Source organism: Grammomys surdaster, unplaced genomic scaffold, assembly GCF_004785775.1.
Source record: "Grammomys surdaster isolate TR1022 unplaced genomic scaffold, NIH_TR_1.0 126131, whole genome shotgun sequence".
Classification (NCBI taxonomy): Eukaryota; Metazoa; Chordata; class Mammalia; order Rodentia; family Muridae; genus Grammomys; species Grammomys surdaster.
Genome location: NW_021620939.1, coordinates 1,533,597 through 1,549,326, shown reverse-complemented (window position 1 = coordinate 1,549,326; position 15,730 = coordinate 1,533,597). Strand labels below are relative to the sequence as shown.

At 46.1% G+C, this 15,730-nt stretch overlaps 1 protein-coding gene and 1 pseudogene across 1 annotated transcript in view; both read left to right on the top strand.

Moving 5' to 3' along the window:
* Positions 1-15,730, top strand: part of LOC114611927 (inhibitor of carbonic anhydrase) — a 38,456-nt gene that overhangs the window by 18,170 nt on the left and 4,556 nt on the right. Inside the window, exons 8-14 of the mRNA XM_028756757.1 lie at positions 2,055-2,226; positions 3,439-3,581; positions 4,184-4,274; positions 5,795-5,851; positions 8,736-8,891; positions 12,124-12,265; positions 15,169-15,233. Coding sequence (XP_028612590.1) covers positions 2,055-2,226; positions 3,439-3,581; positions 4,184-4,274; positions 5,795-5,851; positions 8,736-8,891; positions 12,124-12,265; positions 15,169-15,233 — 826 coding nt within the window. The remainder of the gene's footprint in view (positions 1-2,054; positions 2,227-3,438; positions 3,582-4,183; positions 4,275-5,794; positions 5,852-8,735; positions 8,892-12,123; positions 12,266-15,168; positions 15,234-15,730) is intronic.
* Positions 2,375-2,634, top strand: LOC114612021 (annotated as a pseudogene).

Below are 15,730 nucleotides of genomic sequence, written 5' to 3'. Positions count from 1 at the left end.
TGTGTGTGTGTGTGTGTGTGTGTGTGTGTGTGTGTGTGTGTGTGTGTAAAAGAGGGGTGAATGATTATTAGAAAAATTAGCAGGTGGCATTTTATGCAGAGCCATTAGAAGAACAAAATACATTCATTTGATCTTTTTGCTATTGTTGTGCTTTGGGTTTTGTGGAGACAGGTCTCATGTAACCTAGGCTGGCCTTGAACTTGCTATGTAGCCAAAGGTGGACTTGAACTCTTTATCCTCTTTTCCTAGATTTCCAAGTGTGGGAATTACAGACATGTGTTGCCATACCTAGCAAACACAGTCCTTTGAAAGAGCACTTAGGCAGGTAGCACTATAAACTGAAATCAGGAACAACTGTGGGCCAGGCAATGGGGAAAAGGGCATTTGGGGTACTTTGGAAATCTAAAAGGAAAAGAAACTGTTTAATAACTGGTCTTTAGCAACAAGCCTGAGGTAAAGAGAAGGTTCAGGACACCTACCCTCCATCCCTGGTGGCAACTTCAGGGTATAGACTAGCATCACCAGGGCAGTCAGTCAGGAAGGAGGAAGCCATCACTCTGCCCATACAAACACACAGCAAGAGCCCTACTAGAGATGAGCAGTTGCCTGGCACATGACCAACTCAGACCCCCTTTCTACAGGTTGGGGGGTCAACTCATTGCACTTTCCCTGAGTCTACATGTCACAGACTAGATGAGATTTGAGTAAAACTGTTCTTGAAGAAACTTATTAGAAGCCGTGGAACTGTCTTTGTGCATGGCTATCTGCCTTTATCTGTGTGTAAGGGGTTACTTAAATAGCTTCAGTGGATGTCTGTAATTGTACAAAGTCCCAAGCCCTACAGATACATAAACATATAGATGGACAGCTAGCCAGTTAGATGGATAGATAAATAATAGGTAGATAGGCACCCCTAGATTCAGTGAGCTGTGTTCTCGTAAACCTATCGCCGTGCTTTAAACAAACAAACGAAAACAAAACAAAACAGAAAAACAAAGTCAAACCCTTGTAAGTCAGCAATCTGTACATTCAAATGTATGATAAAGACTAGTGTATAAATTAAGTACAATAAGGGATTAATCAATAATAACAAAGTGCAACCATATACTACAATTAAAGTTATTTAAAATTTATTGCTTCTTTCTGGAACTTTCTGTTTAGTATTTTCAGAATGCTGTTAACTGTTGGCAACTGAGATCTTAGAAAGAAACTGCACGATTGTTGGTGTTATTGTTATTATTATTATTTTGTTTTAAGCCTCACATCTGGCACAACTTGTAGTTGTATTTGTTTTATCTATTTTATTTGGGTTCTTTTACATCTACCTCACTTCCAACCCTCATTCCTTCCAACAGCCCAACACCAGGGAGGAGAGAAAGAAAGAAAGAGAGGAGAGGAGGCATAGGCCTCTTTTTAGACTACTTTCTGCTGATTGGAGTGTTGGGTTCCTTGGGGGAAGTCCAGTTTTCATAGTAAGGAAATCTTCAACTTCTTCTGGTCTCTTTGCTCTTTGTTTATGAGCACTTGACTAACAACAGCAACAACAGCAACCAGGAGCAGCCTGGGAAAGCAGCAGCTGCCTTCTTTCCGCTTCCGCTCCCCCCTTCCCCTCCCCCTCCCCCTCCACCCATCCTCATCCTCCTTGTTGTTGTCATAGTCGTCATTGTCCTCCTCCTCCTCCTCTTTCTCCTCCTTTTCTTCTTCTGAGTCCCTCCTGGCCTCTCTTTGGGCTCTGACATTTACACCTTCTCCAGAGTTCTCAGAATTAAACCGTCTGCAGCTGGCACAATTACACCCCTGCCAGAGCCCGCATGAGGCACATAGTCAGTTGCTATGGATAATCTGAAGCATCCCCATTTCCCACACCTGGGATTAAAACAACAACATGTTTACATAATATAACTGAGTTTTTAAAGAAACCAAACTTCTCACTACAAACGGGAAGGCCGCATGGCTCCCCATCCCCCTTCCTTACCTAGTTTGGGTTCATTTTGTCTTTACTTTCACCTCCGTGTCAACAATGCTCCTCCATTCCTTTTCCTGCCTCTGCACAGGAACATTTTGGAAAAGACAAGTCATCAACCTTTCAGCTCTTTGGCTCTCCTCACGGAAAGGACCTGCTGTTTACTGATGCCGCTCATGGACTTCTAAGGGTCCCTCCAAAGATGGACATCAATCTGTACCTGGGATATGAGTTTCTTTCTGCCATTCAGAACCTAAAGAGAGGTATGTCAGACTCAGAAGGGCCCTGCCAAGCTTCAGCCACCGGGTGTGAGATTTTGCTGGTGGTTGCAAGTTTTACCTCACCTTAGTGGCCAGCAGAGCCCACAAGAGCCACTCAATAAACTGAGGTAATGAGAAGATGTGTGGCGGAAGCTTTGCGCAGTGGCAGTATCGTAGCCAATGAGGTTTATCCGAGGCGCGATTATTGCTAATTGAGAAGATGTGCGGCTAAGCCAGGAGAAAAGGCTATGTTATTCAGGAAAAGAGCATTATATTGGTGGAAGTGGTGGTGCTGGGGCTTGATCTCAGAGCCTTACAGATGTTACACAGGGGTTTGATTACTGAGATATTCTGATCCCTACATAAGGGATTTGAGAACTTTTTTTTTTAATATCTAAAATTTATAAAAGATTTACTTATTTATTTCATGTATGTGAGTATACTGTCACTGTCTTCAGACACACCAGAGGGCATCAGATCCCAATTATGGATGGTTGTGAGCCACCATGTGGTGGCTGGGAATTGAACTTAAGATCTCTGGAAGAGCAGTCAGTGCTCTTAACTGCCGAGCCATCTCTCCAGCCTGAGAACCTTTCTATTATAGACAATTTAAAGCAACAGTGGTTCCAGGTTCTTATGTTAACTGAATCTACTCACTCAGTGGTCGGTCTGCTCAACAGAGAGGACGTTCCATCCTAAGTTGACTTGGAGACACATCCGTGATCACTGTCAGGGGCAGAGTTAAAACAGGCACTGTAGAGCTTTGAGTGCAGCACCCCGCTTCGATTCTTCTCTGTTTTCACCCCCATTTAGTCAAACAATAGTCTCTGAGCATCTCTCTACAAAAGAGCAGTTCCAGCGTTAGCTGTGAGCTAACATTGCAAGAGGTCATCGTGAGACCATCAGAGCTGAGCACATGACTGCCATGGGCTGCTCTCTAGACGGAAGTTCTGGAAAGTTCCAGAAGGGCCAGCTTTGGAAGCGAGAGCTAAGAAGCTTCCCTGGGGAGGTGATATCAGGAGGCAGGGAAGAACTCCACCAATACTATTCTTTATGAACACCTTGGTTTCCACTTGTAGACAAACAGGCAGCAGGGAGCTGTAGCAAGGACTGAGTCATACCTAGTCTTTGCCATCAGTGATGCCCTGCTGGACATCATGACTGCAGCCATCTGGGGCTTTCTTTGGGTCCTTGGATCATCTCTATGCATCCTAGGTTTGGAAGACTCCCAGAGGGTGAAGTGGTGTGCAGTGGGCCAACAGGAGAGGGCCAAATGCAACCAATGGAGTGCTGTGAGCGGTGGTGCTTTGGCGTGTGTCACAGAGGAGACCCCTGAGGACTGCATTGCTGCCATCATGGTAGGAAATCCCACACCCTCATCTGGGCTACATTTTATATAACTATTTTTTTTTTATCTGAGGGATCATATTTATGACTACAAGAACACATTTAGAATGCTCTATTTAGAATCTTGATTAAAATATCAAGTTAATTATGAATGAATTTATTAATGGCTTTATTTATTATTTTGTTACTTAATTGTTTATTGGAAACATTTCTTGCATCATAGTTATGAGTCTGGTGCTGATGGGATTTAGGAGATGGATTTGATTCCATGGGTTGAAAGAAAACATTTTCCATGAAACAAATTAAATATAGTACCTGAGTCTGGCCATGTGGATTCTGAATTTAGTGAAAATGGTCATAAAGAAAGTGTGCTCTGGGCATGTCCAGAAGGGTCTCCGAGAAGGACACAGGGATGTCCAGAGAGCATGGCTTGAATTGGGCATGTTTCTAGCGGACAGGCCAAAGGCAGGTCTTGTTTTCTAAATTCCGTATTTCCACCTGTGATGCTCTCTGGTTAAATAAGGACACATGACAGAGTGTTCATGAGATGAAGATTCTGAGGGGCAGTGGGGTTGGATCCACACAGTTTACAGCTGATTTTTCTTAACTTCAGAAAGGAGAAGCGGACGCCATGAGCCTGGATGGAGGATTTGCCTACATTGCAGGCCACTGCGGTCTGGTGCCGGTGCTGGGAGAGAACTACCGTGAGTGGAGCGTGGGGCTTCTCTGTGTTTCTCTCTGGGCCATGACTATTTTTGCAGCTTAGGGCTTTTTGAAGTAGAATCTTCTACTCCACAGTCAGAACCAGCTAAGCTGCAGACGTGGGTGTTAGGCATGTTTCCAAAGGTTTTAGGATCAAACAGCCAAAGTGAGAGGAACAAGTGTCTGTCACTTCAGTATCTTTGCCGATGCCAGGACAGTTACAAGCAAAAAGAGCTCAAAATCATACCTCTTATTTTGTCTAGAATGAAACTGGAGGGCATGCAGTGAGTAAAACCACCACAGTGCTTGCCAACTAGCCCTTCAGTTAGACTTCCTGCTAGCTCATGGGCCCCAGCAGCCTTGACAAGCTAAGCTCAGCCACTTCCTTGATATACCAATTAGAGAGAAAGAGAGAGAGAGAGAGAGAGAGAGAGAGAGAGAGAGAGAGAGAGAGGGAGAGAGAGAGAGATGGAGGGGGGAGGGAAGGAGGAAAAGAAAGAGAGATATCTTTTTTTTTTTTTTTCGAGACAGGGTTTCTCTGTGTAGCCCTGGCTGTCCTGGAACTCGCTCTGTAGACCAGGCTGGCCTCAAACTCAGAAATCCGCCTGCCTCTGCCTCCCAAGTGCTGGGATTAAAGGCGTGCGCCACCACCACCCGGCCTAAAGAGAGATATCTTATCTAGCATAGCCATACAAGGAAGAGGACACATTAGAGGTGTGACCCCTCAGTCCATCTTCAGGATTCTAATATGAAGGTTCAGGTTTAAATAGAAGGCAAGAGACATGTACAGATGATCAGTCCTGGTTATGATGTGGTCCCCCCATCATGCATCCTCATGTTATTTAGCTTTAGTCTCACCTCCAAGGTGGGTTGACAAGTGTGGTTTGACAGGGTGACAGAATTGTATGAAATCTCTCCCTCAAGGTCTTCCTCAGGCTGGTGGTGATCTTCAGCATGAGATTCCTGAAGACATTTCAAGTCCTTGGGGACTACTGTTCAAATAGTCTGACAGTCAAAGTGAAGGCAACAAGTATCTGTCTCTTCAGTATCTTTGGCTCGTGCTGGGACAGTTACAGGCAAAGAGAGTTCAATGCCATACCTCTTATTTTGGCTAGAATGATACTGGAGGACATGTGGTGGATAGTGCTCACCAAATAGCCCCTGGGTTAGACTTGCTGCTGCCTCAGGGAAGATGTCAGATACAGACAGCTACTTCACAAGGATTTCTGCCAAGATGTGCAGTGGTCTCTCTTCTGCTCCCCTTCTATGGGCATCTTATTGTATTTTGTATCTGTTTGAGTGTTGAGACTCTGGAATGGAACCTAATGTTCTAATAGCAAATGTCAGGGGAGGAAGTTAAATGAGCTGCAGAACCTTTGGCCAATGATAACCAGTGATGAGTTGCTAAGCCAACATTTCTCATTCCATTCGATCTCAGCTGAGATCGAGAAGCTCACAGCTTAGGTAGAATAACTTGTGTGAGAGTTTAATGTGTACCTTCAATGTTTCTATTTTTCTTTAGTGTCTACCCACGGCAGCAGGAGGCTGGGTTCTAAGTGTGTGAATGCACCTTTGGAAGGTGAGTGAGTCAGCTTTTTGAATATCGGGGTTCAAAGGCAGGACCATCCTTAGGAAGAAGGCAAAGGAGGCCTTACAATGACCAAAACTGGGGCTGGAGAAATGGCTTAGCAGTGAAGTATGATTACTGGTATCACAGATGACCCAGGCTTGATGCCCAGTACCCACATCAGGCGGCTCACAAATACCTGTAACTCCAGTTTTCCCTTTGATGCCTTCTTCTGGCTTCTGCCATTCTCTTCATGAACATGGAACACATACAGTCATGTAGGCACACACATATACATATGTTAAAATAATAATAATAAATAAAACCAAACTTATTAGAGTTGAAAAGAGAAACCTGGGTTCATTGTTGAAATACACAACTGCCAGAAAACAACCATAATAGTTGATGTCTGCAGGCCCCTGGACCGTTGAAAGGACTACTATTTAACACTGTCATTCCTGTTTGTTCTCCTCAGCAGCCTGGTAGAATGAGCATTATTGTTCCATTAGGATGTAGTTGGGGAAACTGAGGCTCAGGGACTGGGTGTCTTCCCAGGTGCACACAGCCAGGGGTGGCTGTACTTGAGATTAAGAAGAGTTGAGACAACTGGGCCTCCAAGTCCTTCTGACACAGCACAGTGTTTCTGTCATGTGCCCATCATTGCATGAAGGTCAGGACAGGGGCAGGAGCCATCTGGGCTCTTCTAGGAGCAGGCTAGGCCTTGTGAGAGAAGGAGATTCCCAGGGGCTGCTGAGGAAGAGGAAGAAAATGAGAACCACATCATGGTTAGCTGGAACTTAATAACAGGGGAATCAACCTGGTCTTTAGAGCAAACACCCTCAGGAGATAAATTCTCCTGCCCGGCATCTCTCCTTGGCTGAAGACATTTGCATTTCCCCTGAAAGGTCCAGTCTTGAAATCAGGTGGAATGTGTCCGGGGTATGGTCCTGGGCCATCAGCATCATCTGGTAATCCATTGGACATGAAATTTCTTGACTTCTCTCTAGTCTTATCCAGTCATATACTCTCTGGTAGAGGCCAGAAGTCTGTTTTGTTGGATTTAATGACCTAGAGCCCCAAGGTGAACACCAGATACTTGCTTAGGCTTGGCAGAGATCTGGGGAACTGGGGGCCTGGTCCAGCATAGCACATGCAGTCTCAGGTAGGCTTTGCCCCTATTGAGCACCAGATCCCAGAGGCCCCCAGGCCATGCTTCACAAAGTTAGTGTCATGTCCCTGCTTGACTACCGCAGCCCACCCTAATCTCCCTGTGATAGGACCCTGAAGCTCTCCACTTTCTATATTCATAGCTAAGAAGTCTTCTCTGAATTGTGTCCTCATACTCAAAACTGAGGGCTGGCTTTCATCAGCCATGTATTCCAGTCTGATCATTTATGGTCAGAAACAACATGCCTCCTTCAAAAGAAGTTGAAATTTCCAGAAGCCGGGGTCCCATGCAAATGTAGGTCAGCAAGGATGTTGAGAAGACAGCTCAGACACGTGATGGCTGCCATCAAGAAGCTTCAGTCTGAGTATGGGTGGAGAGGACTCTGTATTTAACCAAGTGTATCAGCTATTTTCCTTGTTGCTATTGGAAAAGCATCCTAAGGGAGGAAGGGTTTGTTTGAGCTTACAGTTGTAGGGGAGACAATCCCTCATAGTGGTGAAAGCATGGCGGCAAGAGCAGGAGGCCGGAACCCTCCCTGACATGCCCAGAGGTTTATCTCCAAGGTGGTTCTAAGTCATATCAAGCCAACATAAACTATCACACCAAGTCTGTCTCTTATCTTTCTGTCTGCCTCCACTATCGATTCTGTCTTTCTCTCCTATATATTTCTCTGCCTCTGCCTCTCCCATCTCCGTTTCCCTCTTTCTTGTCTGTCTCTGCCTCTCTTATCTCTGTCGATCTCTCTCACATGAAGTCAAAGATCAATGATAGTATTTAATGAAATAAGTATAAAAATCTTAGACCTGAAGACAATATTAGTATTTTATAATAATAATAATTTTTGAGATGATGATGATTTGCAGCAGCAGTAATAAATAGTAGGTAGTATAGCTACTTTTATGACAAAGCCCAGTCAGTGAAAATTGCTTTACCACAAGAGACTCTAGCATTACCTCTGCCACTAGCACCACAGCTGGGGACCTACAGATTCATCTACTCTCCCCACTGATAGCGGGATGATTGGAACACATCAGCTTCTCACACAGGATGAGTTTTAGCCATCATTGTACTAAAGAGAAGTATAGGCACATATAGAGACACCTGAGGTCAATCTAAGAAATAGCTAGTGAGACAAGTCTTCACCTGCCACAGTGAGCCCCAGCTTTCCCACATTTGAATACGGAGGGCAGGGTGTGTGTGTGATGGAAGTGGGGGTGAGTGACAGCATTTCCTAATTCTGAAGATTTAGAATTGCATCTAACCTTACCAATTCCGTTCTTCAGCTCTGACTTACTAATGAGCACGACTCAGTAGTGTATTCCTCAGGTAGGAAAAGCTAAAGCACTAATGATAGTCCTGTGAATCAGGAAGAAGGCAGGAATGCTCACCCCCAGCAGAGAGCCACGGGATTACCTTAGAAGTAAAGGCAGTGAGATAAGAAGAGAGGGTCTGCTGGAGAGGCAGGGGCCCTCTTGGACCACTCACTCCCACACTCCCATTCTCACAGATCCTGAACCACGCTAAGGTCGCACTTGCAGGCAAACGGCTATGCAGTTTCCACACATCAGACAAAGGATGAGAAACCAAGTTCCCATTCTCCTCCATACAGAGGAGAATGTTAAATGTTCCGGGGGTGGGGGGGCAGGGAGGGGTGTGTCAGATCCCGCTTTTGTCCACTCTCTTTCTCCAAACAGTAAAGAGCTTGTATCTTGCTGTCTCCACTGCAAGGTTATTATGTTGTGGCTGTGGTTAAGAAATCAGATGTTGGCATCACTTGGAATTCTCTGCAAGGCAAGAAGTCCTGCCACACGGCCGTGGGCACTTCTGCAGGCTGGAATGTCCCCATGGGTTTAATATACAACCGAACTGGGTCCTGCAAATTTGGTAAGTGTGTTATGAAGGTGAGGTGGTGCCTTCCTTGGGCTTGTTCCTGAGTTGGGGGGAAACTCAGTTCAGTGGACGGCAAATGTCCTAGGTGGGTATTTGGGTCATGGGCTTGACAGACAGAAGGTGAGCTTCACTCCTTCCCTGGTAGCTCCTCCCCTTTCTCTTCCTTTCACCACCTGCTTTTGATGCCAGTGCATAGCCCTGAAGGCAGATCTCAGGGAAAGGGCCCTGATACGTCTTATAAGTAGTCCAGCGAATAAATGGAGACTTAGTAGTGTGTAAAGATGCACACGCGTGTTATTTTCACATATACGCTGAACTGACAGCTTTCACACTTGAAGCCCTTTCACCAGGAAGGGTGGAGTGCTGCCTCCCCTTTCACATTTATCCTGCTCCCGTGACTCCCACTCCAGCCATTTCGGCTGCACTCTCAAGGGCACCTCAGATTCCTTGCCCCTCCCTTGACACATCAGTGGAACCTGGCTGGAGAAGAGCCCAAGACAAGAGAGCAGTCATTGCTCTGGAAAAGCTCTGGCCAGCAGATGACCCAGTCAGTGGGCACCATCAGAAGACAACTGAAACCATCAGCATCCTCCTGCTGAGTTTATGGACCTCCTGACTGCTACCTCTCTCCTCGGCCTCCTGCGTGCCCAGATCCCTCTCCCTGCACTTGGGTACCACTCACTACAAAGCTTAAGACACTCAGCTATTTGTCTCTTCCTAGCCTATCCAACAATTCCTTTCAACACGTCAATATACCTGGTGTCTTCTATCTTTAAGAATCTTAACTCCTACATTCTCCTGCGGCTCCGTATCTATACACTTTCTCCTTTCCTACCAGATCTTTAAACCTCTGTGGGAGCCACACACCTTTCTCTCACATCTGTACATCCTGCTGTCTGTCTTCCTGCATCATCCCGTGGGCATCACTCTCATGGAGACCCCCATAGTACCCTCCAGCTGCTCAGTGTCTGCTCTCCCGGCACCATCCCCTCAGTTCGCCTTGAAACACCATTCCCTGACCTTTCTGAAGAAGTCTGGATGTGGTTTTTCTCCTCCTCCTAAAAGAGCCCATCCTTTCCAACCTGGTTAAGAAACAGTGGTGTTTGATAAAGCAGTTCTTTTCCCGATCTAAGCCTCAGCCCTAAGCACTCACATCCAAATGCAGCTCAATCATAATGTCTGCTCATACAAAACCGGGTTCTTGGTGTGCACTGGATAAACGTCGACTGCTATTGCTATTATTAAAGGATAATAACTCCCAAGCCCAGGTTGCTCCTTGACACCCCCTGTCCCCCGACACACACACATATACAGCCTCAAGAAGTTGGGCTTGTCCTCATACTCACCATGCAGCTGAGACTGATCTTGAACGTCTGATCCCCCTGCCTCCCAAGTGCAGGGATTACAGGCATGCACCACCACATGCTGCTCAAACATTTATCTAATGAACTATTTCCATAGCTACTTAAGATCTCAACGGCATGCCGGGGGTGGTGGCGCACGCCTTTAATCCCAGCACTTGGGAGGCAGAGGCAGGCGGATTTCTGAGTTTGAGAGTTCGAGGCTAGCCTGGTCTACAGAGTGAGTTCCAGGACAGCCAGGGCTACACAGAGAAACCCTGTCTCGAAAGACCAAAAAAAAAAAAAAAGATCTCAACGACATATTAAACTCATCCCATTTATCCTAAACTGCGTTCTCTCATCCCAAGTTGCCAATGTTCCAGGACGGCCTAGCATGGCGGAGCACTCTGGTGTCCCACTTGCCCAGCAGTGTCAGTTCCTCCTCCTCCCTCCCATCCCTTCTTACCTCAGCCTCCTTCTCCTAGCCCACTGCAGTGGCCTGTTACCTGAGCTGCACATCAACCCTAGATCTATCCACCTCTCAGTCAGGCAGACTTCTGCAAACTGTGGACCTGACTGTGTGTGCCAGTCCTCTGGGCCCCGCATGGTCTAAATCACTTCAGAGATTCCCCTTCCTCTAGAGATAAACAATAGTTACACTGTAATACCCCCTGGGGGCTGGACCTTGCCCCTACCCTACTCCCTTCTCTTGATGGCCTATTCAAATGGCCCCCACTAAGCTTTTTATGCTATGTCTGGACCCCGCTCCCCCACAAGCCTTCTCAGGTGCCAGTCCCCTGTCTGTAAGCTTCTCTTTTCCCCATTCCCTTGGGGATCACCTACTCACTCCTCATCTCTTGACTCTCGGGTCTATGGAGGGTTTATCTTCAGCTTCATGAAATCATTTTCCTTCTTCCCAGAGCAATGGGGGCCATGCAGATCCATGGGTGTGGTTTCTTGAGTTCTGGATGGTACCCTCAGGGAGTAGGTTGTAAGAAGGAAGGGCCCATGGTCAGTGTAGTTCCCTGGAACCCAGTGCTAGGCTTGGCTGCCATGTCTTTCCTAACTTGAAGTCACAGTGACAAGCTTTGTAAAGGGAAAACCAAGACAGCAGAGATCAGAAAACATAGATGTAGGTCAAAAAAGCCAGCCCGCCCCCTTTCCACTCCATGAGAACTATACTCTACCTACTCTTCAATCCTCTGGTCCTGTATGAGGACAGGGGTAGACTTCTGTGAGCTCTCAGACTGGCTTCTCTCTGGTAAGTCCCTTTACGTTGTCTGGAATCTTTTCTTTTACTCCGTAATGTTCTTGTTCCTTTTTTTTATGAGGTTTGTATATTTAGAGTATGTCTATGTTTGTGTGGGCATGGATATGTGTATGTGCAGGTGCATGTATGCACACATGCATGGAGGCTAGAGATAGAGGCTGGTGTTCTTCAGTTGATCTCCACATTACCTTACTGTTTGAGTAAGGGCTCCTCTGTGTAGCCCTGACCATTCTGAGATCCAACTGTCTCTGCCTCCTAAGTTCTGGGATTAAAGGTTTCCATCTTAGTTTTTGAGACTGAGTCTCTCACTGAACCTAGAGCTCACCACTTGGACTACGCTGGCAGGTCGGTGAGCTCACCTATCTCTACCTTCCTCAGCACGGGAGTTACAGATTTACACCACTGCACCCAGCTTTTCCATAGGTTCTGAGGAGCTAACTCAGGTCCTCTCACTCGCATGGTATGCATTTTGCTGGCTGAGCCATCTTTCCAGCCCCTTAATAATGTTGCCGAATAACAAGCTGTGTGCTTGTCTTACAGGCAGTCTTAGGGACAAACCCCCAGGGCTTTCCTGTGATCACAGGAAGAGCTGACTCTGGCATGTCCTTCCTCGCAGATGAATTCTTCAGTCGCAGCTGTGCCCCAGGCTCTGATCCTGACTCTCATCTCTGTGCTCTGTGTGCTGGTGGTGACAACCCAGCCCACATGTGTGCTGCCAATAACGACGAGGGCTATCATGGCTCGAGTGGAGCTCTCAGGTTAGTGTCTGTGCCTCTCTTCCTCTTGGCATCACCCTGTTGACCCCTCATCTCCTCATCCTTTCTTCATTTCAGTTTCTGGGTGTTGATTTAGAAGGATCTGGAATTGGGACCAGAGTTACTGCTGATAGCCAAGTTCTCTAAAGAATACTCCCTTGGCCCGGGTGTCTGGGGGCACTTCAGGTACTCCGATAGGGCAAGATCCATAGTACACAGTCTACTTTTCCTCTTTTCTTCTGTGTGACTGTAGATAAGCCCCAGTTCTGTTAGAGCTCAGCTGTCAATCACAGGAGAGATCCAGACACTGGCTTCCTACTCTTAGCTCATGAGTGTCTTTTACAATAGATCTGTCTAGGTACAGCCTTTCATTTAAACAAAAGAAGACATAACTTACAGAGCATTGAGTAGTAGGTCCTCTTCTAGGTAGCGAGCAAGCAACAAGACACACATGGTCCTGTCCACTCTGAGTCCCAGTAGAAGAAAAGGATAGTAAACAGACAAGTAAAGAAAATTCTTCTCAGCCGGGTGGTGGTGGCGCACACCTTTAATCCCAGCACTTGGGAGGCAGAGGCAGGCGGATTTCTGAGTTCGAGGCCAGCCTGGTCTACAGAGTGAGTTCCAGGACAGCCAGGGCTACACAGAGAAACCCTGTCTCGAAAAACCAAAAAAAAAAAAAAAAAAAAAAGAAAATTCTTCTCAACTGTATATGCTATAGAGAGACCAAGAGGAGGCATGAGTTAGGGAGCTTTCCATTCTTATAACAAAACACCTGAGACAATCAGCTTATAAGACAAAAAGGTTCATTTTAACTTATGTTCTTAGAGGTTCTAGTCCATATTCCAGTAGAACCAATGCAACTGGGATCCAACTGTCAGTTTCAAAGCCATGTCTCAATGACCTAAGGATTTCTCACTAGGATCCATCTCCTTCCGGTTTCACCTCTAATACTATCACCTCAGAACCAAGCTCTTTTTAAAATTTAAGTTTAGATTTTATTTTAATTTTTATGTATGTACATGTGTCCATGTGTGTGTATGTCACTGTGTCTGTTTAAATACGATCATGTACATACAGGTGCCTGCAGATTCCAGAAGAGGGCATCAGATGTCCTGGAGTTGGAGTTAAGGGTGATTGTCAGCTGCCCAACATGGGGGTTGGGAAGTGACCTCTGCTTCTCTGGAAGAGCAGCAAGTGCTCTTAAACACTGAACCATCCCTCCAGGCCCCAGAAGCAAGTCTTGAATAGTCATGTGCCTTCGGAAGATGTTCAAGATCCTAACACAGCAGGGAGTTAAATGGCGGTGGCCAGGGCAGGCAACAGTTTACAGAAGATCTTTTTTTTTTTGGTTTTTCGAGACAGGGTTTCTCTGTGTAGCCCTGGCTGTCCTGGAACTCACTCTGTAGACCAGGCTGGCCTCGAACTCAGAAATCCACCTGCCTCTGCCTCCCAAGTGCTGGGATTAAAGGCGTGCGCCACCACCGCCCGGCCAGAAGATCTTTGAGAGCAGAGAGATCAAGAGAGCTGAGAAATAACTAAATAACGAGAGGAAAGTGGCCTGAGAGAATCTGGAGCAAGAGTAATCCAGGAGTGAATCAGCCAGGGTGAGGGCGTGGGTGGCACAGACTCTACCGCAGTGAGGTCAGCAATAAAAAGTTGTGGACTGAAGTGTGGAGAAGGAAGGGTCTGGGTTGTGACCTGCTGGCTTTGCCTGTGTGGCCATGTCTACTGAACCCTCTAGACCTGGCTGAACAGGAAGACTGAGTTCTAAATATGATGAGCCATGCTAGACATGTTCAGACTGAGGTGTGTGTGTGTGTGTGTGTGTGTTTGTGTGTGTGTACTGGATGAGAAAAAGCTCCGTGGGCAGCATGTGGCACTCTAGAAAACTGTCCTGCCTTCATACACATCAGTTGACTTTATCCTGCCCTCCAAACCTTTGCCTCTTATCAGCCATGTGTTAGTGATATCAGTATCTGCTGAATGTCAAATCTAAGCCAGACAAGCTTACATTATCTTTATACCACAAGATATATTGGTATTAAGCTTGGCCCAACTTCAATACTTTTTCAAATCATTTTATTTGCTTATTATTTATTTTGTATGTTTGAGGTACGTATGCGCCAGGATATTTATATCTGTCTGTCTATCTGTCCATTCATCTATCTATCTATCTATCTATCTATCTATCTATCTATCTATCTATCTATCTTAGAAAGGGGAGGACTTGTGCACAGCGATGCACGTGTGGAGGTCAGGAAACAACTTGAGACAGTTGATTCTCTTTTTCTACCATGTGGGCTCCAGAGACCAAACTCAGATTGTCAAGTTTGGTGGGTGAGTGTTTGTTTTTGTTTTTACAAAGACAGAATCTCACTCTGTAGCCCAGACTAGCCTGAATTTTGTGATTGTTTGGTCTCAGCTTCTCAAATGTTGGGGTTATAGATGTCACCACAGGTATACATTTTCCCATGGGATGAAGATTGCGTTGTAGCTAGAGAAGCACGTGTTCTGTTGTCAGAACTGAGCAGAAACATGAGTGCAATAAAACTGCCTCACAGCCACACGGATTGTAGTATCTCGTGGTGTGATGCTACACCACGTGGATCTGTGGATCTAACCAGAGTGCCACCCTTTTAGATATCTCTGTTAGTGAGAGAATACAAGCAACCTGTCTGGGGAACGTGGTGAGGATTTAAAACGAGGATCTTAATGGTGCTTTCCACAAGTGAGACTCAACAAGCAGTTCTGCCTCTTCATCACCTCCCTCCTCTAACACCCTGAGGCCCTGCAGGCACTACAGTTGTTTATGTGGGAGTGCTGTGTGCCTAGGGGTGTGACTCCCCCTTGTGGCTCCCTCTCACTCCTTGCTGATTCTCCTTGCTGACCTGGGCCTTGTTGTGCAGGTGTCTGGTTGAGAAGGGGGACGTGGCCTTCATGAAGCACCCCACCGTTCTGCAGCACACTGATGGTACGTAGAAGCCTGCACTGAAGCCTGCTTTTCTTCCATGGGAACATCCGAGTCTTCCTTGCAGAGTGGCTCCCCAAGAGGCAACTGGGGAAGTTGAGTAACTAAGCCTAGCCGATTCCAGTGACTGGGATCCCAGCACTTTAAATTAATCTAGCAGTGTAACATTCTTCCAATCCGTTCAGATTTGATGCTAATTATCACCCTGGCCTTAAACCCAGCTGACAAAGCACACAGACACCATGGGCTGTGTGAGAATGTCTGACTCCCTGATTGACAGACCTTCTTTTGGTATTCTAGATTAAAGTTCTTGACAGCTATATTTTTTGGAAAATATCTTATCTGTTTCTGTGACTAGACTTTTTTCACTTTCTTTAAAAAATTGTTTACTTATTTATATATTTATTTATATGTGTGTGGTCATGTGAATTTATGTGCACCACATGTGTACAAGAGCCCAAAGCCAGAGGGCATTAGATTCCCTGACACTGAAACTGCCT